This window comes from Rissa tridactyla, chromosome 3 (genome assembly GCF_028500815.1).
Source record: "Rissa tridactyla isolate bRisTri1 chromosome 3, bRisTri1.patW.cur.20221130, whole genome shotgun sequence".
Classification (NCBI taxonomy): domain Eukaryota; kingdom Metazoa; phylum Chordata; class Aves; order Charadriiformes; family Laridae; genus Rissa; species Rissa tridactyla.
Window position 1 is genome coordinate 34,670,998 of NC_071468.1, and position 22,559 is coordinate 34,693,556.

General features: G+C 56.7%; 1 protein-coding gene across 1 annotated transcript; it reads right to left on the bottom strand.

Moving 5' to 3' along the window:
* Positions 1-780: 780 nt before the first annotated feature.
* On the bottom strand, positions 781-22,330 carry TMEM151B (transmembrane protein 151B). The gene is made up of 3 exons (XM_054194744.1): positions 22,321-22,330; positions 20,778-20,950; positions 781-13,645 (listed from the first exon to the last, which is right to left on the bottom strand). The coding sequence occupies exons 1-3, from the start codon at positions 22,328-22,330 to the stop codon at positions 12,209-12,211; spliced, it is 1,620 nt and encodes a 539-aa protein (XP_054050719.1). The 3' UTR covers positions 781-12,208.
* Positions 22,331-22,559: the final 229 nt, after the last annotated feature.

Consider the following 22,559-nt stretch of genomic DNA (forward strand, 5'->3'; position numbering starts at 1 on the left):
TCTGGCAGCAAGCTTAGTTTGGGCAGCTGGATGTTGTTCCACCTGTAAAACAGCTGAGGTGAAGTCTCCACCATCTAAATGGTCTAAGAACAGACCTAACCTTTAGGGAAAACAGCTATTTTAGGCTTTTTCCTGAGGAGGACATGAGATGCATAGAGGATAGAGGGAGTGTTGTTTCTAGTTCTTCAGCAGCTTTTTCTGGCTATTGCTCTGCTCAAGGATTTATTCATTTTTATAGCAAAACCTGTCTGGAGTCTCAGATACGGCTGGTGAAAAGTAAAAAAAAAATAAATTCAATAAATGATAGGTCTCTCCACCAGCTTCCTGCTTTAGGTTGCGCTGCCATTGATCAGTTCCAGCCTGGTTTGCAAACAGGCGAATCCTTTACAACCGGATGCTCACCTTCACCAGTAAGGCTCTTCCGTGCAAATCAGTCAAAAAATTCTGTGTTTTGCGTAACTTCAAGCTAGAGGGGTTCCTGCAGGACTGCTGACCCACACATCCCACAGGGATGAAAATGGAGCAGCTTCCTTGGGCCTGGAAGAAAATGGAGCAGCTTCCTTCTGCCCCATGGGCTGTGGCCACCTGGGGACAGGACAGGGCATGTACCCAATTTGCCTCGGTCCTTTGACATCCCCCCTCCTCAGGACAGATCAGCAGGGAATTAAGCAAGTGGGGCTGATCTCCATCCCCTCCCACCCTCTGAGCATCGCAGGGGCTTCACATCTCCCAGCCCTGCCCGGCGCCAGCGCTCACAGACCCACCACTGGCAGCCACCTCAGTGAATCATCTGAAACTTTTATTACACCGATTTGGTTTACAATCTTTGTACTTTGATATTTCCAACAAAAAAGGCAACATTGTGATATACTGTTTGTACATATATAGAGAGAGAGACAGACAGAGCTAGATCATATTGACAGAGTTGAAGAGTAAAAACTTGTTTCCCAGTGCTCACAAAAGAATTTGTTTGCCACGTACCCGCTTCTGCCTTGCTCTGCCTGATGGATACAGACGCCTGCGGTGCCGCCGGCCCACAGGACCTTTACCTGCGCCGTGTCACCCCCTTATAGATCAGAAAGGATGGAGTGCGAGGCTGTCCCCAGCAGCGGTGGCCGCACGAGGGGTGCCGACAGGGCTCATCCCCAAGCCCTCGCAGGTCTGCGCAGCTCCCTTCCCAACTATTCATGGATGCTCCAGGGGCTACATCCACCAGAAAACCCAACCGGTGGCAGCAGCTGTGAAACCTCCCCCCCAGGCGCCTCCCATGACTTGTTTCCCATCCTCGAGACCGAGGTATTGAATAGATTTATTTCTTTCTTATTTGCGTTTACAAAATATTTCCACTGAATGACACACCTGAATGAGATGAGAACTCGTGTTCAGAAACAGCAGAAAAGACCCAGATCAGCATCAGGCCGATGAAGGAGCAGCTCCAGCAGCGAGGGTGGGGTGGGAGCTTAATGGGGGGTGGCCTGGTCCTGGGCAAGCCTGCCTGTAGCTCCAAGTACAGGGCTGGGTCTGGTCAGCCAGTTGTGCAATGAAAGCTCGTGCTGGGAGGGCAGCGACGAGATCCCTCAGACATGCTAGTGGGCACACGAGGAGGAACTGGCAGCCAGAGCCAGTGAGGAACAGGGGTGGAAAGAAAAGGGCCTGGGAAAACGCATCATCCCCAAAACAACTGCTGACTTGCTTGCCGGCTTACTCACGGCTCCTCTTCCTGCAAATGGCCAAGACTGTTAACACCTCCCGAGCGCCCTCCAAACACGCTCGTGGGCTGCTGCCACACGCAGGAACGCCTGGGCCGGCAGCTGGTGCCTGAAGAACCTTTTGCCTTCCCTCCCATCACTCGCGTGGCCAAAGAGCAAAGCCCAAACCCAGCAGCCCGCACCCCTCACTCACACCCAAGACCAACTATCTGCCAGTTCACAAGAGTTCGAACCATTCGCCGCACAAGTTGGTAAAAATGAAAGCACTGACAGCAACAGCAGATTGTCTGAGTGTGAACGCTCCCGTCATTAATGTCACCTTCAGTTCTTGTTACGGAGGTGTGGGACTGCCTTGCAGAGCAGTCACTAGCAGGTCACTCTGTGCTGGGAAGGGCACGTGCCAGCACAGGGTCAGTACAGACCCCTTAGCTCTCCTGTGAGATCCATACCCAAGGAGTACTGTGGGGCTTTGAGGAGTGGGGGGATCAGCTGTGGGCCTCCATCTGGAGGAGGGAACAACCTCCGGCGCCTTGCTTGGGAGCTGGTGTCCCCTCCCGTCGCCATCTGCTGATGCAGCGCAAGCAGCACTCGGTGGCACTCAGCAGCAGAGGGACTCCAGCCAAGCTGGGAGCATCCCCCCACCCATGGGTCTGTGCCAGCGTGACGGTAGGGGAGGAAAACAGGGGCTGGCCGGGTAGTAAAGGAGGGGGAATGACACAAGGGCTTTCACTTCGACTACACCATCGGGCCGGAGCCGGGGCACCTGGCTGGCTCCCTCCCGCAGCAGATGGCAAGCCCTGTTTCTGCGGCTCTGAGCGGCGGTGGGAGCTGGTGGCCGACTTCCCGAGCCTGGCCATTTGTGCTCACAGCGACGCAGGCATCGATTTGCAAGGTGTCACGCTGGCATATGTTGCAAACAGGACGACAGGTTGATTTCGAGCACCGACTGGGGGTGGAGGAGCAGGCTGCCGCGGGGATGGGCAGAGGCTGTGCATGGAAATGGTTGCTGAGTTCAGCCCCCCTTTACGCCGACGGGGCTGTATTTGTCCACACTGAGCTCCTGTCCCTGCCTGCCGGGTACCTGCTGGCCCTCTGCAGAGCCAGACGAGGTGCTGGTAGCTGGGGTTCAACAGCAGGGGGGGAATGTGGGGGGGCTTGTGCGCTGCCCCCGGCACAGCCGAGTAGAGCCGTGTCTCCGGAGAGGGTGAGGGCTTGGGCTGGGGGAGCCTCAGAGCCTTTCCAGGTCACCTCTTATAGGGGCAAACTATGCAACTGAACTGGGGAGGAAAGGGCAAGTTTGTAAAACATGGTGCCAAGCTCTCCTGGCCTGAAACATGCCTGATGCCGGCCGCGGCCCTGCACCCCAGACAACTGATACAAGCTCTCCTGATCGCTGGGGACCCGCTGCGTTGCCCCACCTATACCACCCATGCCCTCTGTGCAGCAGCCTCCCTCCAAACCCCCTCGCCAGCCAGCCCCGGCCAAAGCCCATACACCGCCCTGCTGACAGGGCACTTTTGGCCAACCTAGACCCTCTCCTGCTCCTTCCTTCGGTTGCAGTGAAGAGGGATGAAGCCTGAACTGATGCAGCTGGGAAGCTGAGGAGCAGCGCAGAGCCAAGCCTTCCATCGGTTTCTCTAGGCGGAGGGGACGGCTCAGAAATGAAGCAGTTCCTCCTCTCTACAGGCTGTGCCTGAAATAGCCGAGCCTGTCAGATCCCCGTCCCCGGCCGTGATGGATTAGGCTCTCCAAGGCACAAGGCAATTTATTCATTAGTGACATTTACACCTTGTGGCTGCATTACCCGTTGTGGTTTTGGTGACACGTGCTCGAGCTGTCAGTGCTGGGCTCGGAGGCAACATCGCTGCCTCCGATGATGCAGCGAGGCTTGGCCTGGGCACCTCAGCTTGGAAATACCTCCCGCCTGTCTCCTCCGCCAGAGCATGCTTTGAAAGACCGCTTTGCTCCCGGGCTTCTCCGCCAAATTCCCCACTCCTTCTTTCCCCCCACCCCCGCCACCCTCCCTGCCTCGCACCGCTGTTCCAGCACAGCGGTCTCCTGCCCTGTCTTGCCTCATGCCTCCCGCAAAAACCACCACATCTGCAAAGCCTTTTCCAGCTTTTCCTCCTACAGCCCCTCCTCTCCACGCGTCTTGCTGCGCATTTACACGCTATTCTGCCCTCCTCAGCTAGCTCCTCCATCAGCTGCGCCTTGTTCAGCCCACAGCAAAGCTGCCTTCAGTCCCAGTGGAGAAGCACAGGGCCCATGTTCGGACATCCCCCAGCAGACACGCTGCTTTCGCCGCGACACTGTCCCCTGGTCCCTCACTGCCACAACAGCCAACCTGCCTTTCCTCCCCAGGGTGCAGCACCAGGGCTCTAGAGATCAGGACCACCAAAACGCCAGGGGCTTCTGTTTTCTAACTTCAGTCTGTGGAACTTCTCCTGTCCACAAAGGCTCTGAGAAGTGCCGTGAAATTCTCTGGGAAAACACGAAATGATGCAAAAGTGAGGCCAGGCTGTGTGGCAATCCTCTGCAGGCTGTGCCGTCCCTCCACCAAGCGAGCACGAGGCACGCCAGGGCAGGGAGCGTTGTTGGAAGGCCGTGCGCTGGCAAAGCAGGGGGTTTTGGTAAGGTCTGGCCACCAGCACGCCTGAGGTCGTCACCTGTCCATAGTTTGACAGGTTGCACGTGGGGTTTGGGGAGGGTGAGAAGAGGCGGAGAGTGTTGGCCGGGGAGCAGATCCAGCAGCTCTCCCATCTCAGGCAGTCAAGCAAGGGATTAGCTTGTTCTCAAACACAGCTTGCTCCCTGCTTTTATCCCTGCTCCCCGCCACTCGCTGCAGCAAATGTGACACTTCACACCATCTCCTCTCAAAAACCAGGTCAGGAGTTTCCTCTCACGAGGAACAAGCAATGCTCTGTCACCCTGCAAAGCCCTTGCCGTGAGGACGGACGGGCAACGCCAGACCAAAGCCACAAACACACCAACCCTCTGCAGGACCATGGGTCCCAGGACACCAAAGCACATCCTGCCACGCACACGTGCTTGGGTGGACGGCCAGGTCACACCTCCAGGGGCAGAGGAAGGCTTTAAGCTCCAGCCTCCATTCCTGACCAGCCCACCCCACTGCGAAGCCACAGGGCCACCATCCCAATCTTCCTTGAGCATTTTTTTTTCCACCGGCACTGCACGTTTCTAAGAGAGCTGACTGAAGTGGAGTGTTTAAATCCACCTCATCGTCAAAAAATATTTTTTTTAAGCAAGGAACAGCAACCTGAAACACTCCTCACAACTGTTAAAGGGCTTTTAGTCTCGTTTCAGTTTGAAAAAGCCGTTGGCATTTCCAAAGTGAAATTGCTCTTATTTTGGTGTCTAGTTGTCACCTCTTTATTCCCAACCGTGCATGCTGCCTCGTCAGATGCTGCGTTACTTTCCTTCCCCTTGGCTCAGCCCCTGGGGACAGGCTCTCCCTGGTGGGGCAGGGGCAGCACAAACCGAGCCCACCAGCTTCTGGCTGGGCTGAGCAGGAGGCAATGTCTGCTCTCGGCTGATCCTTTCTCTGCATCTGCTCCTGGAGAGCCGTATAGACTTGGCCTTGGGTTTTTCCAAACCTTTCCACCCTGACTGGTTTGTGGGCTGCCATCCAAAGTCCTAATTCATGGCACGGCAGCTGACAGCACTGCTAATGGACATTGGGACCATGGGACTGATACAAAACACTAAGTCATCTCACCACATTCTAGCTAGGCTTTTTCTTTCACTAATGTGAGTAGCTAAGATTGCAGAAGCAGCTTGTGCTGATGGAGAGTGAAAGAACCTTGTGTGTCTTTGTGTGAAGTTACTTTGCTCTACAAAGTCCGCTAAATTATAATCACAGTAGGTGATCCATCCGTTCCTGAAGTTCAAAGGACCAGGGAGGGTTCAGGATGGGCACCAATTTCTCACAAGCTTCATTTCCCCAAATGAATTTTACAAAAACCAAATGAACAAACAAAAAGCCCCAACAAAAAGTCTTCCTCGGGAGGAGGGGAGGAATAAAACCCACCTAGCTTTCCAGCAGCCGCTGTGCTTATTCTCAGTGCTGGATGGCCACGCCGCACATTGTAACGGGCTCCTGAAAACTCGTCAGCTTCTGGAAGTGTTGCATAGGTGGATGATGTACCTGTTAGTAGAGCCTGGTTACGAGCTGCAGGAAGAAGAGCTTGCTGAACTCCACAAAGAAACTGTCCCTCCCCCAAGACAGACAGACGGACGAGGTGAGGAGGGGAGGAAGAAGGGGAGGCCATGAGGCCACAGGTCTTGCAGGTTCAGTTCTGTCCTTGGGACCTCTTTTCCCTTGTGTGCGGAAAGGCTACGGTCCTGTGGGAGAAGGCTCTTCTCCCAGTGCAGTGGAGGTCAATTTGCTTGTTAGCTTGCTTTTGAGGGAGTTGACGAGATCGCGTCCATGGGCATAACATTTCCCTTGGTGGAGCAGCTGTGATGGAGGCAGCAGAGCAGAAAAATTCAACCCACTGCTTGCAGAGACAGTAGATAGTCAACATTCGTTCATGTTGGCCAAGTCCCAACATGAACTCTATGCATCAAAGCAACACTGTGACAGATCAATTTGTCTGGACTCAAGGACAGACCACTCTGAGGAGTTGCTAAGCCAAGCTCCCATTGGTATAGTACCACTGGCTTCAGTAAAATTACACTAGGATGAACATAGCCCATTAATTTCGACCTGAAATGTGACTGAGCCCTTTTCCCCCTTTTCCACAATGCCCACAGGGAAAAGAGCTGTAGGCGGGCTCAGCCCCAAGTCCCCACTGGGCTCCCAGGTCCTATGAACCAGCCTTTGGTGCCTATGTGCACCTGGGTCAGTGGAGACTCTAGGCCCACGTGCATTGCAGGAGGCAGTATTACCAAACAGAGCTAACACTTAAACCATGTCCCATTTCTGAGATGATATGGATCCAGATCATGTTCATACAGACCTTATTCTAACCACTGAACACGAATGAAACATGATTAGAAGCACCTATCACAAATTGAGACTTAGAGCTCTTTGGTAAAACAGCTTCTTAGTGGTGTTAGAGTATTTCAGACCCGTGCCCCACAGCTACTGCAGCAGAGTAGGAGCACATTGCAGCAAGGTCGTACCCTGCTAAAAGTAAGGCAGCACCCTGGTGATATTAGGCAGCAATGCTGAAGCCATGGTTGGAAAGGCTGGAGGGAGAGCTTAAAAGATACTATTCTTCCCACAGGCTAATCAGCAGGTAGCAAGTTACTGGCATCGGATGCTAAATAACTTTCTTAAACTTCCACTTTCTTAAACTTCTACTTCCACCTCTTCCTGCAGTCCCCTCTCCATGGGCATCCACCAGAGTTACTGACCAGCCTCTCGAGCGTGAGCGGAGTGACAACAAAGAGGGCAGGGACGGGCTGGGTCTCTAGGATGTGCATTTTATGGGGAGAGGAAAGGAAGGAGGATGTGCTTGTTTGAAATCAGAAAAACAGCAGCTTCCCCAGCACTAATCCTGAGTATTATTTGCCTGGTGCGTGGCTCTGGAAGGCTTGGCTTTGGCCATGAGATTCCCTCTCCTTGTACTAACAAATGCTCCTACAGTTGCTCAACCTGAAAGCCCTCACTGAAATCTTCCTCCCTGGTGTGGTCTGCATGACATGCAGTGGGATCAACAAGTTCTCCATGAACAAAGAGCTGGGTGTTATCTGGGAAGCTTCCAGTGTGTGCTGAAAGATAGATAAATGGGTGGTGACGTGTCTTGAAGATCAGCTAATCCAGAGCTTGTCACATGCTCATTCTCTCTCTTTTTCTACTTCAGGAACACTGGAGAGCTTTTAAGTACCCAGCAAGTATACTGCCAGCAATGGGAAACACCAAGTAGCCCAAACTTATTGTCCGGCCTTGCAGCAGTGAGGACTAGGTCTCTTTTAGGGATGTATTAATGCCAAGAAACACCAGGAAGAGGAGCTGGCAGTGTTCCCACTTCACTCGTCCGGGTATGAGAGGAAAGCGTGCTGACAAGTGCAGTGCTGAGCCTGACTCTCGGCCCATGGAAAGCTGCAACGGGTGAATGACGTATGGAAAAAAACAAAGCCGTCTGACTGCGGAGGTGCTCTATGTATTGCCCCCTGGTGCTGACAAGCACCTGGCTTTCACCTTCCCAAAGGGTGATGCGGGCAGTCCTGGCTTTCCTTGCGTAAGGGGCCGGCCACACCGTGCACTTCGCTGGCTTTGAAGAGATCTGCACCAGAAATGAGAACACCTGCCAGCCTGACAGACCAAGGCACTGCTTGCACCTTTGTCCCTCTCCTCTCGCCCAGGCTCAGAGCAGGAAGGACAGTCTCGCTACACAGGGAAAACTTCCACACCATCACGCAAGCCAGGGTTTGCCCGGTAAGATCCTGAGGGAGAGAAGACACTGGGATCGGGGAAGGGAGGAAGGCTGCAGAGACCAGATAACGCCTGCTTGTGTTGGGAAGGCCATGGGGAAAAGGAGCAGAGCCAATTAAACTCACCAGTCAGTGGAGGAGAAGTAATGGCATTAAGATACAGCAGGGAGAATTCAGGTTAGATATCAGGGAGCAGGCTATCATGAGTGGAGCAGACCAGGCCATCGGCTGAGCTGCCAAAGGAATCGCCATCACCGACGGAGACACGGCAGAGAGCAGACACAAGTCTGCAGGAAGAGCAGGCGCCTAACTGCTGCTCAGCCTGGAGCTGTGGCGGGTGGCTGTCTGCCTGCCGGGGGGAGATGGGACCACTCCACCACGGACAGGCTGTGTGCCAGAACAGGGACAGACCATCTTTGGACATCTGTGCTGATAACCTGAGCCGCAAGGAGAATTAAACCAGCTGCCCTTTGCCCAGGGCAGCAGGGTCCTTTGCCAACGCTTAGGAGGAAACCTAGACACGCACACCCCTTCTGCTGGCTGCGTCCCACGCCGGGGGTGGGAAGGGAGAGCCCAGTTTTCTGCTATGAAGTTCCCCACCTGGCTAGATGTGATGCCCTGCCATTGTAGGCAGGGAGAAGGAGAGGGAGCCCAACCCCAGTTTCAGTCTGTCCTCTTCAGCTCCACCATAATTCTGCCAAGCCACCAGGCAGCTCCCGTCCCTCCCGCCCAGTCCTGCTCCTCTCCCATGCCCAAGCATGACATCCCCCTTTCCTCAGCCTAAGACAGGGCAGGAAGGTCTCCAGCCTGGCAAGAATGGAGTAAGCTGGACCCCAGGGGCAGTTCCCACAGGTGCAGTGGGGCAAGAGGGCAAAGAATATGAGGAGGGATCTCCGAGAAATCCTGGTGGGCAGCAGAGAGTACTGGTGAGAGAGGTCTCACTTCTCCTCAGGGTGCTGTGGGTCTTGCATGGTCACAGACCATGGCACTGGGACTATGTCTGGGACCTGGCTGCGGCTGGCACTATGTGCACGGGGACTCTGCACAGATCCCGCAGGCCATCGCAGCAGCCGAGCCTCAAAGACATGTGTATCCCCCTGGACAGACCACCTCCAGAATAAGAATTCATGGGTGAAAATGGGGCCAGAGGAACAAATTGAGTCAATCTCATGAAGAAGACTAGAAAGAGTGGAGGACAAGGTGCCTGAAAGCAGAACTCTGATGCAGGTGCTAAAGGACCAGGGCCCAGAGACCCTACTAATCTGTCCCTATTCTGAGGACTGTCTTTGCCCTAGGGAGCTAAAAGGCCTGCCAAACCTTTGATAAGTCCATCTGTCCAAGGCACCTTGGAGGCTGAAGATAGAAAGATGAGACATCACAGCCTAATTTAAGCAATGTGTAGGAGATTTCAAAGACAACATGTTGGGAAGGACAAGCAGAACATGTTCCTCACTAATGACCCATTGCAGCGCCCCTGACTGAAAGCGTCCTGATTCACCAGGACATACAAGCACACACCATTAACTCCCCGGAGTGACGAGGATCCTCGGCATTGGCCTTGGCTCACATTAGGCCCTTGGAGGGAGAAGCACAAGTGCACAGCAAGCCAAATGTCATCACTAAGCAAAAAAATCCCAGGGCAGCCAAGGGGGCTGTGGCCGCTTTCACCCAGTCTGAATCTGTACCATTAACGACAAGAACAAAACACGGAGAAGGATGTATCCACACGGGAGACCTTATGCTTCCCTGTTCTCAAAGGGACCCTCCTATTTAAGCCAACATCTAGGTCCGGTAGTGACAGTAAGGGCAGGTGACAAGACAGAATCATAAAAGTGCAATTTTAAGGGCTTTTCTGTTCAAATTGCCGTTGTTTGGAGTCTATCACTTGAGATCCAGAAGGACAAGGGCAAGAGACACTGACCAGGACAGGCAAGGCACAAAGAGCAGAAGAACAGACCACTCTGGAGGCAAAGCCAACCAGAGCCTTAAAATGCCCACAGGTGCTGACCGCTCCAGGCTTGCCATCAAGAGATGATTTTCAAAAGAGGACTGATGTGGTGGAAGGGTGCATTTGCAGCCTCCCCAGGATCTGGGAGGAAGCAGTACAGCAGCATGACAGATCCTCCATTAATAAATTGGCAGAGGCAAGACTGGCTGAACTAAATAAAAAGCCTTACTGTTTGCTGTTGCATCTTGCCCTTCTGCAATGGATGCAGAGGCAGGCACCAAGCCCGAATGCCCAGCTGCTAACAGACTTGCTCCTGTCACCCAAGACCTGCTGTTCTCAGCTGTTGTTTGCCCCAGTGGATGAGGGAAGTGTGGTGAGGCTGAGGAGCAGCGCCGCCTGGAGAAATCGCTGGCTGATTTGGCACGCACTCCCCCAAAGAGCTGACTGAAAAGGAGACAGCTTTTCCCAGAACAGGGACACGAGAGATCTGGGGATGGTGTTGACAGAGAAGGAAAAGCTGGGTGCCTGCGCGCTGCAGCCACTGATGCAGCTTCAGTGACACAAAGGCTCCTTGCTCAGCATCGCCAAGATCCTTCCCGGCAGGACAGAAGGGGCAGCACAGAGCTCAGAGCAGGCCAACCTGCCCTGACAAGAGCAAGGCAGTGGAACCCAGGGGCTAATGGGCTACACAGAAGCCACCTCACTTCTCACAGCCTGACACCTCTCTGCAAAAACCTCTGTAGGGCAAACCGCCTGGTTTTAAGCAGGTTACCCTCTAACATATCCCCAGTATCTGTTCTGCAGAGCATCCCTCATGGCAGACACCTCCCTGCCTGCCAGACGTGGGTCCTGCACCCACAGTGGGGGTCCACAGAAGGGGAATCCCATTGCTCCTCATTTCCCCAGCCCAGATTCCCGATGCTCCAATGTGCTTTTACAGTTCTTCCCCCAAGCCCTTCAGAGCCCTCTGCCAAAACCAGGCTGCCAGGAGCCTGCAGCTCAGAGCCTGCAGCCAGAGCCCAGCCTGATCTCACGCAAAATTCACTCTTGCAGACATGCACGAACCTGCCGCTCTATTATCAATAGGCGAACTGCAGATGAACCTACCAGAGCCTTCCTTGATGCTTGTCTGAACCGATTAGGGCACACTTCAAAGCCAGGAAGGGACCCCAGCCACTTGACACGCTGCCTGTTACCACGATGCCTGTCCCCGTGCCATCCTCTTCCCCTTCCCCAGCTCACCGGGGGCCTCCCGTTTTCTCCTTCCAGCTGAGCCCTCCTCCAGCAAGCGGATCAGTAGTGCCACAGATCCCCGCTCCGTCTGGGTTTGCACATTCATCCCTTTCCCGGTGCTGCCTGCCTGCTGTAATCCCAAACCGAAAGCCCTTTACCGAGGGAATGCTGACTCTTGGAGCTGGCGTGCCAAGGCTTCCTAAGGAGCCGAGCCTGGGATCCTCTGGAGGCGGTGCCATTCCCAGCAGTGAGAACAGAGTAACAGTCGAAGCATGGTCTAAAAAAAAACAGTGGGGAGGGTGGGGAACGGTCATGGGGAAGGGGAAGAGCTGGATTTGTGGCTTTCAGCCTTTGCTCTAACCTGCCGCTCGGCTCCACGCGCCTGGGTGCCCCAGACCTTCAGGCACAGGCAGTTTCACGCTGCTCCCAGGGGGCCCGTTCCCCTCCACCCTGCGAGAGGTCTCGCTCCAGCGTGGGCAGCAGGGCAGGCAGAGGTGCAGCAGGGCGCTTTCTGGTGGCTGCTGGTTCCTCAGAGCACAAGTAAGCCTGGAGCCAGGGCTGGGAGCCAAAGCACCGCACTCCCTGCACCAGGCCTGTCTTTTTATTCCCCCCTTTGGATCTTGATGCCATGAATTACGGTTTTGGGGTTGGGTTGGTTGGGTTGGGTTGTTGTTTTTTTTTTTTGCATGTGGTGGTTGGTCTAGAGTTCTGTGCCATGTCAGGGGGAGCATTAGCACTCACCCCTCCGGGAGGTCAGAGCCACGGCGAGGGGAGCTTTTGCTGGCTGTCGGAGTGAGATGCCGTGTCCGCTCCATCCTGATGTCCTCCTGGGCCATCTCCCTCCCCTGTGCTCCTCTCCCCAAATCCTGCGCTGGCTTGGGCCAGGCAATGGACAACGAGATCTCACCGCCCTCTGCTTTCACAGTGAGGTCTCCACGCAGGACCCGTTGCGGTGGAGGTGACGGTGGTCATGGTTCAGGCAGCCTTCATTGCGGTGCACGATGAGGACAGGGAAGTAGAGGGCATCCTGGTAAGGAGGGGGATCTTCCTCCTCCACAGTCACCTGGCTGGAGAGGCGGGTCTGCTCGGTGGGACAGCTCTGCTCGTTCAGGCTCCCGCTCCGGCTCTGCCAGAGGCAGCTGCGTCGGGAGCCATACAGGCGGCCCAGGGAGAAGCGGCTGCTGCTGAAGGGGATCCTGGGGCTGCCATTGCAGATGCTCAGGGCACTGCGGGAGAAGATGGAGGAGCTGCTTATAGTCCTGTGGCACCGCTCGCAGTTCTGCCGGTAGCCCCCGTACCGGCAAGCGGAGTAGCTGGTGCAGCCGGAAAGCCCCACCAAGTCCATCAGGACCGCTTCCGAGTAGCTGGGCACCAGCTGCTGGTTGGATCGGATGTGCCACTCCAGCTCAGTGCTGTCCACCGTGTTGACGCGGGGCATCCTCCGGCAGAAGGAGCGCTCCTCAGCCGGTGTCACCGCCACGTAGTCGAACCCAAAGAGTTTCTCCACGTGGTAATGGACGTAGGAGGTGCGGTACTCGTTTAGCACCCGCAGGGGCCAGGATAGGGTCAGCAGAGCCGCCACCCAGAAGACATAGTGGGATACATACCAAGGCAGGTTGTCCGGATCGGAAAAGGCCACCATGTATTCCTTGAAGTCCACGTTTTTGAGGTGCATCCCCTCCCTGGCCTCCATGTAGTCATCTAGGCCCTCGTTCTCCGTGAAGAAGCGGGCCCGCTGGGTCAGGTAGGAGTTCTCCGACTCCACGTTGGCAAAGCTGAAACACTTGGTGAAGCGGAGCCGCGTGGCTGGGTAGCTCTCCAAGTCAATGAGGTCCTTGGAGATGTCCTTAACTCCACAATTGGAATAATCAAACTCGGCCTCTGCCACATGGGTGTTGACCCGCTCGTGATACACTTGGGTGGTGGTGTAGGCGTCCCCGTTGCGGTAGCGGGTAACCTGCCGGGTCCGGCGGACATAGTGATAGCTGATGGCCTTCCACCAGATGCAGGGGGTCGCCTGCTGCATCCGCTGCACGCGCTCGTGCACGCTCTCCACGTCCACTTTGTACTGCAGCTCGTTGCGAGTGTAGCAGTGCCAGCACTCCACCAGGTACACCACGTAGAGCATCACCAGGAAGGCCAAGGGGATGTAGACGTAGCCGTTGGAACAGGGGCTGTCGTGGTACATCATGGACTTGCCCTTGTAAGCGCTGTCAAAGGTCAGTCGGGTCACCTTGGTGACATGGCACCAGGTCATGGCTCCCATGCAGCCGTACATGAGGAGGGATAGCAGCAGGCATTTCCAGTGGGACTCTCGGCACAGGGACTTGCTGAGAGACTGTTTCACCGGCCGCTGCTGCTCCAGGGGACCAGGAGAAGGGGAGAGAAAACAAGAGAGGAGTCAGTAAGCTGCAGCAGCAAGGGGATGGGGAGCAGGCAGCAGTGGCATCCCTGTAGCTCCACAAATGGGGACAAACAGCAGAAACCGTAGGGCTCCTAGCCTCAGCGGGCAGGCCGGAGGCTGGGATCTCCCCCAGGATGACAGTCCCACAGTGTGGGCAGCTGTCACCCCTCCATTACCTTCGTGGTACTCTGCCCCTCCTTGAGAGACAGCCAGAGCCCAGCTGGATGTGGAGGAGAGCAGCAGAGGGAAACTCTGCCTGCCCGCAACCTGAGCATCCCCCTTCTTCAAAGGGGAGTAACGCCCACCAGTGCCATGTCCCAGGGAGGGGTACTGAAGCCCAGCAAGATGGAGGCTGGGGGATCTCTCCCACATACCTTGGTGTCCGCTCCCATCCCACCAGCGCAGGCAGCTCTAACTACTGGGTTGTCCCCCCTGAAGACCTCACCACAGCTCATCCCACTGTGCCTCTCACTTCCCCCCCTTTCCCAGTAATGACCAACAGCAACATTCAGATTTCTCCTACCAGGGCAGCACAAGCTGCCCGGGGTGCCTGTAAGGCGGAGAAACAGACCTTCTGCAGCTGGAAAAGCCTCTATTTGGTAATGGCGATTCCCACCACAACACTTGGCAGCCCAAGGGGCTCTGAAGTGCTTCTCAAGTGCTTTATAAACCATACAAACCGGAAAGTACTTTTCCACAACTGAAATGCAGCCACCTCTGGTGGGAGAGTAAGTGAATATAGAATAATATCCTAAAAGGTGTTCAGGCTGTAAGAGAAGAGTACCCTACCCATCTGCAGCAGCAGAAAGGGCAAGCTGTGGGTCATGGCTGCCAGCAAATGTCCCTGCCTGCACTGGGATTTGGCTGTGACAGCCCACACTTCTGGAAAAACCGATCTCAGATCTTTCATGGTGAAGAAAGGACAGGACTTCAGCAACAGGACTTTTAAAAGAGATTGCACTGGTGCCTTCACCAGAGGAACTGTGCAGGGTTTCACAAAGACCCGGGAAAAACCCCACTTAAGGAAACCACTGTCGCTCTCTGCAACACCCTGAAGTCTCAAGTATTGATCCAGGTTGGTCAGTGAGACCTGACATTATCGCACCCAAAGGGAGAACGTGCAAAGAGTTTATTTGCTTTCTTATACAAAAGACTTCATCCAGTCCTAATGCCATCCAACCCAACAATCTCCAAATGTGAGAGGGGGACAAGAACCCCCGCCTAGTGCAGATGCCACTAAACTCTCTAAGAGGCTTTCAGCTTTGCTCTCCCTCCCCAGCTGCACACAGCAGCATGGCTCCTGAGCTCACCTCCACCGTCGTAGGGGCTAACGCCAGCTGTAATGACACCACACAGGACAGTGATGGCCTGGCCCCATCCCTCCTCCATTCCTGAGCACACTGGGCTGGAGAGGTCTTTCATCCAGGGATCCCAAAGAGCTTAATGGACTCACGCTGCCAGAAAGTAGGGGAGGCACTTTCACCCTTGCATGAAAAGGAAAAATTAAAGCAAGAACCAGAGGTCGCAACACCACTGGCAGGTCTAGGGACAGGTCTTGTCCTCTTCTTTCCTCTAGGAAATCCCCCCTGCTCTCCCTGAAGAGCCCCTCAGCCCTGGTTTGAACCCCTAGTGTCCCACATGCTAATCTTCACTCCCTACACCTTGCCAAAGCCTGGTCCACCCCATGCCAGTGGGACATCTGCCACTGCGATTAGCAGGGCTGGATCCAGCCCAAATCTCCAACAGAGGTTTCTCTCCTGGAGGCAAGGAGCTTCCCTTCCCGCCCGCCCCAGCAGCCAGCACGCCACGAGCGGAGCAGGTGGCACATCCAGGGGGACCGCCGGTGGCAAAGGGGACAGTGGCATATCCCCCTGGGGGTCCCTCAAGCACCAGTAGTGCTGAGCCCCCCTCTTTGAGGCAACCGGCTGAGAGCGAGAACCGGTGACAGAGACACAGAGCCCGGGGAAGGCAGGGGGGTAGTGCTGGTCTGCAGGCAACACCGAGGGGTGCAGCGTGGCTCTGCTCGGCCGCCCCGGCATGGACACGTGTGTGCTCCAGTCTTCCCAGGGCGAACCCTCCACTGCAGCAGCCTCACGGTCACGGGGCAAGAACTGAATCCCCGGGGAAGAGAAAAGGGAGCAGGGAGAGGAAGGGGGGGCACCCAGCAGGCAGAGCTGCCCGAGCTGCACCCTCAGGTCCATGCTGTGGTTACTAGAGCCAGCCCGGATCCCTCGGCCCTTCTCTCGGCTGCAGCGCGGCTCTCTCGTGCTGGATTGCTGTGACACTACCCAGGCGGCTGAAGGTTTCCTCTCCCACTGCTGCCTTCTGCATGGCAAATCCTCCCCGGCAGCGGCAGCCCTGGCTGCGGGGCTCTAAGGGGACTGCTCGGCCAAAGGAGGAAGCACGGGGGGGTCTCAGCAGGAGTTGCAAGGCACACGGGAACCCTGGGGTGTCTGTGGGGTGCGAGGGCTTGCACAGTGCCTTGTTTTGCGGGGTGTGGGGGGGTGGGGGGATCTGCAAACGGAGCACAAGGAATAAATCAAAGCATTCAGCTCGCTCATTTGACAACTTGGGGAAGGGGCACCAGGGAAGCAGGTCTTTGGCCAGGTCCATCTTGGAAAAGCAAATTCCAGCTCCCAGTGGCTCCCCGTCCCCTCATATCCCGCACTGTCTGCCTTGTCCCACTCGGGAGAAGGGCGATGCTGGCTGTCGCCCTGCGGAGATGCAGGCAAGCCCTGCTGCGGTGACCCAGCCGGGGCAGGGCGGCAGGGAGTGCGATGCAGCTCAGGCTTGGTTCCAGGAACTGTGTTAGCAGGGCCCTAGTCCACGCATTAGTCTCCTCCTTAAGGACTACGCAGCACTTAGATACTGCAGCGCTTTTACAGGGTCACGCTAACCCCTGCTGTAAACTGTTTACAACCCAGTTTTGTCCTAGGCTTTTGAGGTAAAACACATACACATCGGCTGTGCTGGTGGGGTTTCGGAAAGCTGGTCAAGTGCCAACGACAGGGGATACAACCACAGCAGAGATGGAGGAGGAGCCAGCTGCAGAGTCTAATCCCAGTAGGAACTGCAGCATCCCTGCTTCTCTCCCGGGCTGCAAAGGGCTCACAGGAGCAAACAACCAGCTCCACGGCTTTCCCCTGCAGAAGCAGCTGAATAAGGTTGCCTCCTTGAGCTCTTTACCTGCCTTGGAGAAGTCCAGCACAGCAAACAAGCAGATGAGGAAGCTGGGGAAATGGAAATCCTTTCTGTCCCAGAACAGTGTCACTGGGAGGAGAGCAGGCTCTGATATAAACGCCATCATCATCTGCCCGCTGCAGTCTGGTGGAACGAGGCGAAATGCTTGCCCTACTTCACCGCAAACAAGGCTTTCCTCCATCACTGGGACCCTCCCCCATTGCTCAGGCTCGAGCACTGGAGAGTGGTGAGCAAATCCGCTATTGCAGGTGCACCTGAACATCTCTGCAGTGCTAGAGGGCAGAACTGGTCCAGCCGTGGCTTGGCCAGCCCCTTTGTGGGACTCCAGTCAATGCTCTTCTCTCTGCTTCAGTTCACCATGTAGAACACATGGGATAACCCTTGCCAGGCGCCTGGATGCTAATCGTAACACACATTGGGAAGGGCAAGGGGTAGAGTGTTGCTACAGCCCCCCCTCCCTCACACAAAGCGTTTGGCTCTGACGTTGCCCCCTGAGGTGAAAGGAGATGGAGTCCCACACCTGCAGCTGCTGCTCTGGGATGGACAGGAAGGAGCGGAGGTGATGACTTCGGAGCAGCCATGAAGCAAATGGAGATGCCTGCAAGGCACAGGGCAGAGGCAGTAGAAGAGAGGGTCCCCATCACTGCTTGCACTGAACTCCTTTGAGATATGAGAAATCCTCTTCTCAAGAAAGTCTTGAGGAGATAAACCTGTCCAGAGCCCCGGTGGCAAAGCACATGGGCCAAAACACCTTCATCACCCCTACAACCTGGACCCTACAACTTTGAACACTAAACAACTCCAGAAATCCTTCAAGCTCCCCAAAGCTCTTCTCTGAAAAAGCCTGTCCCGCTACCATCCCTCCATTTAACAAGCGTTCCCATGTCCTCACCTCCCGCACCTCTCACCTGCTTCTCCCTGCAGAGACCAGCCTGAAACTCTCAATTCACCCCCAGAATGCTAAGCCTTCACTTTACAAGATGTGCTGGGGTTCACAGGGTTAGGTGTCCTAGAGACAGCCCTCTACGGGGCTGAAAAAAATGAATCAAAAGCCCCAGAGCAGCAGCCCGAAGGCCCAGGTAGCTCCTGAGTGCCAGGCTGTGGCAGCAGCTTGCAGGGGACTCCAGTGGGATTCCTGAGCATCAGTTTCCATGGCCCTGCCCTGCCGATTTGCTTACATCACGCAAGAATTTAATAAGCCCTGTCCCCTTTGACCTCAAATCCCTAGAACAAGGCCGGTAGGGAGGATCCAGTCATTTCTAGGAACTGCCATCGTCTTCCAAGGCCCCGGACAGACATTGGCAATTCTTGATCAGGATGGTCCCAGCAAACCCCCCACATCACACCCCACATGCCAACCGCCCAGACTCAGGAACCACCTGCCTAGAAGAGCGAGCTGGCTCAACCCCAGGCTGGCAGCATTGCCAACTGCAGAGGAAAGGGGAAGGCTGAGCATCTAGGAGCCAGGGAACCCTGCCAGCAGTCAGCTTCTGCAATGGTACCAAGGTCTCCATTTTACACAGCAACTTGGAGGAGGACTGGTTCCCTCCGTCGGATCCCACCTGAGCAGCAGGACAAGGACATTTTTTTGCTTGTTACCAGGCTGAAAAGCTTGTTCCCTGGCATTTCATACCCTCCAAGGTGGAAATGGATTGCTGAGTGAGATTCAGCTCATCACCAGTAAGTGTAGGTGTATGCATGTGACGCCAACAGGGACAGCCCGCCACAGCCCGTTCCGGCCAATAGCTTTTGCTGCTTGCCTTGCTGGGACAAGCTGAGCTGCACCTGAAGTCTTGCATGGCTCCGAGGTACAGTGACACAAGACATGTCAATATGAAGCACCCTCAAACATGGCAGAGCTCACTTCCCATTTTCCAGTCCCCAGGCACCTCCTCTGGCTCCCTGCCAGCCCTGGCCAATGGACCCTTCCAGTTGGGCACTGCTCCTACGGCCTTACACAGGCACTATAGGGGAACAGGAACACCCTCCCCTCACGATATATCTGAAAATGAGAGGATTGCCCTCGGTCAGTCCGTGAATCCTAGCTCTCCACTAAGGTCTCTCCTCATTGCTTCAGATGAGACACCAGCAAGCATGGCACTGTCAGGAGAGGCTGCTGCTTCCCTCTCCTCCACCAGCTGCTTCATGCAAGTCTGCGATAGCTTCTGGCCGCGGGAAGCATGCTCTTAGCCTAAACAGTGCAGGTCATGGACTGTAGCCCTTCTGCCTGCTCCCACGGGGTAAGATTATACTGACACCCTAGTTGGCTGCCACCGCAGAGCAATCAAAGCCCAGACGATCTTCTCGTAATCCCCGTGAGGCAGAAGACACTGTAGGCGAGGGAAACTCACCCGGGCACTGCTCCTGCTACGCTTCTTTCATCCAAACCGGCTCTCACTCTGGCACCTCTCAAAAGCCACTGTGCTCTCTTGAATGTAGCGCCAGCACTGCCACCGCAATGGGGCCAAGACACCATGTCCCAGCATGGCACAAGCATGTCCTCACGCTAAAAAGGTGCTTCACGGTTTAGCTTCACCGGTCAGGATCTGTTTGGAGAGCCTGGGCTCTTGGCGCCAGGGATTGCTGAATGGAAGCAGGAACAGAGGAGCAGCCACAGAGCAGAGTATATGGTATTTGTACAGCTTCCCAGTCCTTGAACTTCATCATTCCTCTCCCACAATTATTTATATCTAAATATAAGTCTGTATATATAGAATAACCATGCACGGGCATGCATGTTCTTCCTAAACCAAGGAGGCAGAGAACACCGGGATTATGCAGCACTTGCTAACCGCAGCTCCTCAACAGCAGAGGATGAGTGATGCACCAGCTTCCGAGCAACCCCCCAAGCTGCCCTTTGAGCTGTGGTCTCACCAGTGAGGACAACCCACCACGTCAGGAGAATGCTGCCCTCCCTACACTACCCAGCTGCCTGGCATGGGCCACCAGCCCCATAGCATAAGGTGGGTCTTGCTAGCCAGTGCGGTTGCTTCCTCTCCTCTTGGGAAGCCCGAGCTGCAAGCAGGATCTGTGGGGGCAGACAAAGGGGTTCCCACACCTGCCTCCCCGTGCTGCTCCCAAGGCACAGAGCACCCTGCTCCTCACCCTTTTGGGCATTTTCTGTCTGGACTCCAGAAAAGTCACCAGCTGGTGGTGGGGAGACACTGCAGCATACCTAGAGGCAAGGCTGTGCTGGTACCTGGCCTGCCCCAGTCTGCACCTTCCGCTCTCCCAACCATCCTCCACCAGCGATGACCCCCGGCTTCACCATGTCCCCAGGCCCTCTCCCCTGCTGCCCACCGTGTCCCCCCTCACAGAGACCCAGGCAGCTGTGCCACCCCCTGGCACCCCCCCTCCCCCAAGCCAGACCCAGGAAGGGGGGGGGAATGTCCCCATATCCATTTCTCCCAAGCATAACAACCTCTTCCCATTGCAGCAAGCCCAAGCAGCACTTCTCTTTTGTGATCTTCCCCCTTCCTCCTACACCCCAGCCATCCCCATCCCCGGCCCCGGCCGCCGCTGGCTGCTTGCCCCCCTTCCAGCCCCGGTGGCATCGCGGCGAGCCCGAAGTGACAGGCGAGCGACATGGAGATGCGGGGCCGGGGCGACGGGCAGCCTGCCGGCGGCCGGCGACCGACAGGCGGCTTTCCTCGCCCCCTCCCTGCCCCCGCCGGCCCCGCACCGCAGCCCCGGGGCCGCAGGAGGGGAGAGGGGCTCCCGGCGAGGGGGGTCTGTACCTGTGCGGGCAAAGCCCGTCCCGGCCCGCGGCGGGGCGGTCAGTAAGCACGCCATGCAAAGCGGGCGGGGAGGGATGGAGCGGGCGAGGGAGGGTGGTCGGGGGCAGCCCCGGGCCGGGGGGTGGGGGGACGGCCGCTCTCCTCACCTCCTCTCGGGCCCCCTCCGCCTCCTCCTCCGGAGGCACCGGCGTGCTGCTGCCTCCCTCGCTGGCGGCGGCCGCCGAGGCCGGGGGGGGACATGGCGGCGGCGGCGGCGGGGGCACCCCGCTGGCGGTGCCTGCGGGCTGGGCAGCCGCATTATCCCGCCCGCCGCCGGGCGCTGCCTCGCCGGTCGCCGGGCGGGCGGCGGGGCGGCGCGGCGGGCGGGCGGCGCGGCGGCATGGCCCCCAGCCCCGGCAGGGCGGCAGCGCTCGCCGCCCGCCGGCCACCGGCCACCCGGCCCCCGCCGCAGCGCAGCGCCGCTCCCGCGCCCGCGCCCGGCGCGGCGGAGGGCGGGCAGAGCCGCGGTGGGAGGGCCGCGGCGGAGGGCGAGGGCGGGGGGTACGACGGGATGGGGGTGGGATGGGGATGGGGGCGCGGCGGGATCCGCGCCCGCCCCGAGCGGGGCGGCGGGTGACCTTGAGGCGCCGGCGACAGGCAGGGAAGCAGGCAGGGAGCGCGGTGCGACCGCCCATCGGGAGCCCCACCAGGAGCGGAGCTGCCGTCCAGGGCGCTGCTGGGAAGGGGTCCCGCTCCCAGACCCGCCGAGGGGGCGTCGGGCTGGACGGGGGCGGCTGGGAGGGCTTCGGCCCCGGCCGGGCTGGTGATGGGGAGGTGAGGGGGTCCGGTGGGTTTTCCTCCCCTCGGCATGAAGTGGGAGAGCTCGGAGGACCAGGGGTGCTTTGCGTGAGCTCTGGCGATGTTTTTCTAATCCGTGGGCAGCCCCAGCTGGTCTGGGGGGTAAGGCTGACCATTAGCGCTAATGCCAGCACTCAGGGGAAAACCTTAGGTCAGGCAGCATCTTCGCTGATCTCCCAGGGATGCTCAACTAGGTGTCACAGAGCCAACTGCAGCGTCTTTCACCCGTAGACCTAACCTCCTTGGTTGCAGGGACAAGCGGGAAAGTCTCTGCACACCCTCAACCTAAACTCACAGCATCGTCAGGGGACACACACACACACAGAGCTCAGGAAGGGGCCAGACTCATCCAGGTCCAGCTATTGCCGGCAGAGCCCAGCTTCCTTGACAGCCTTGGGAAAGCAGGTGTCCTTGCAGGTACTTCCACAGATCCAAACTGGGGAAAAACATCAGCTGCAGAATTTGCTGGAAATTGCTTCCCTTTTTCTGAGCTCTGAGGCTCAGCCGTGGGGTTGGGATGAGTGGCTTGCTCTTGCCCACTCTGTTGGCTGGGATGGGGAAGGGACGGTCGGTAGACCTGGTGGTCTCACTCAAGGAGACTCATCCGAGGGGAATTGCCATCCACTGCTTCTGATGGGAATAGGTGTGGCAGCCGAGGGTGCTGCTGAGGGAGCTCATCTTCAAAAGAGGCTGGGGATGCGTTTCCTCTCGCCTTTCCCCTGTTTCCATGGGAACAGCAGCAAGCAGGAGCAGCCTGCTCTGAATTTCGCTGCCTACTGCTCAGGAACCCCTTGCCCAATCCTCTCGGCAGACTTTGGCTGTCTTGAAGGTTTCAGACCCATCCTCACGTACTGGATCCCATGCCTCCAAGGAGAGCTCACCGGTGCGTGTGTGTACCGTGGCAGAGCAAGGCAAAGAGGCGCAAGCCCAGAGCTGATAGGATTTCTGTATGCTATTGCATGCACACTAATAGACAGTTGCAAATAATTTGCATATGCATAGGCATTTCTGCTTTTTGTAGTGCTAGGGACTCCTGGAGGAAGTGACCTCAGACAGACCAAAAGGCGCCTGTGGAATGATCACCCTCCAGG

Excerpts from the sequence above, each read along its gene's own strand:
- TMEM151B (XM_054194744.1), bottom strand. Across the intron at positions 13,646-20,777 it reads CGGAGGGGGCCCGAGAGGAG|CAGCGGCCGGTGAAACAGTC; the intron begins GTGAGGAGAGCG and ends CCCCTGGAGCAG.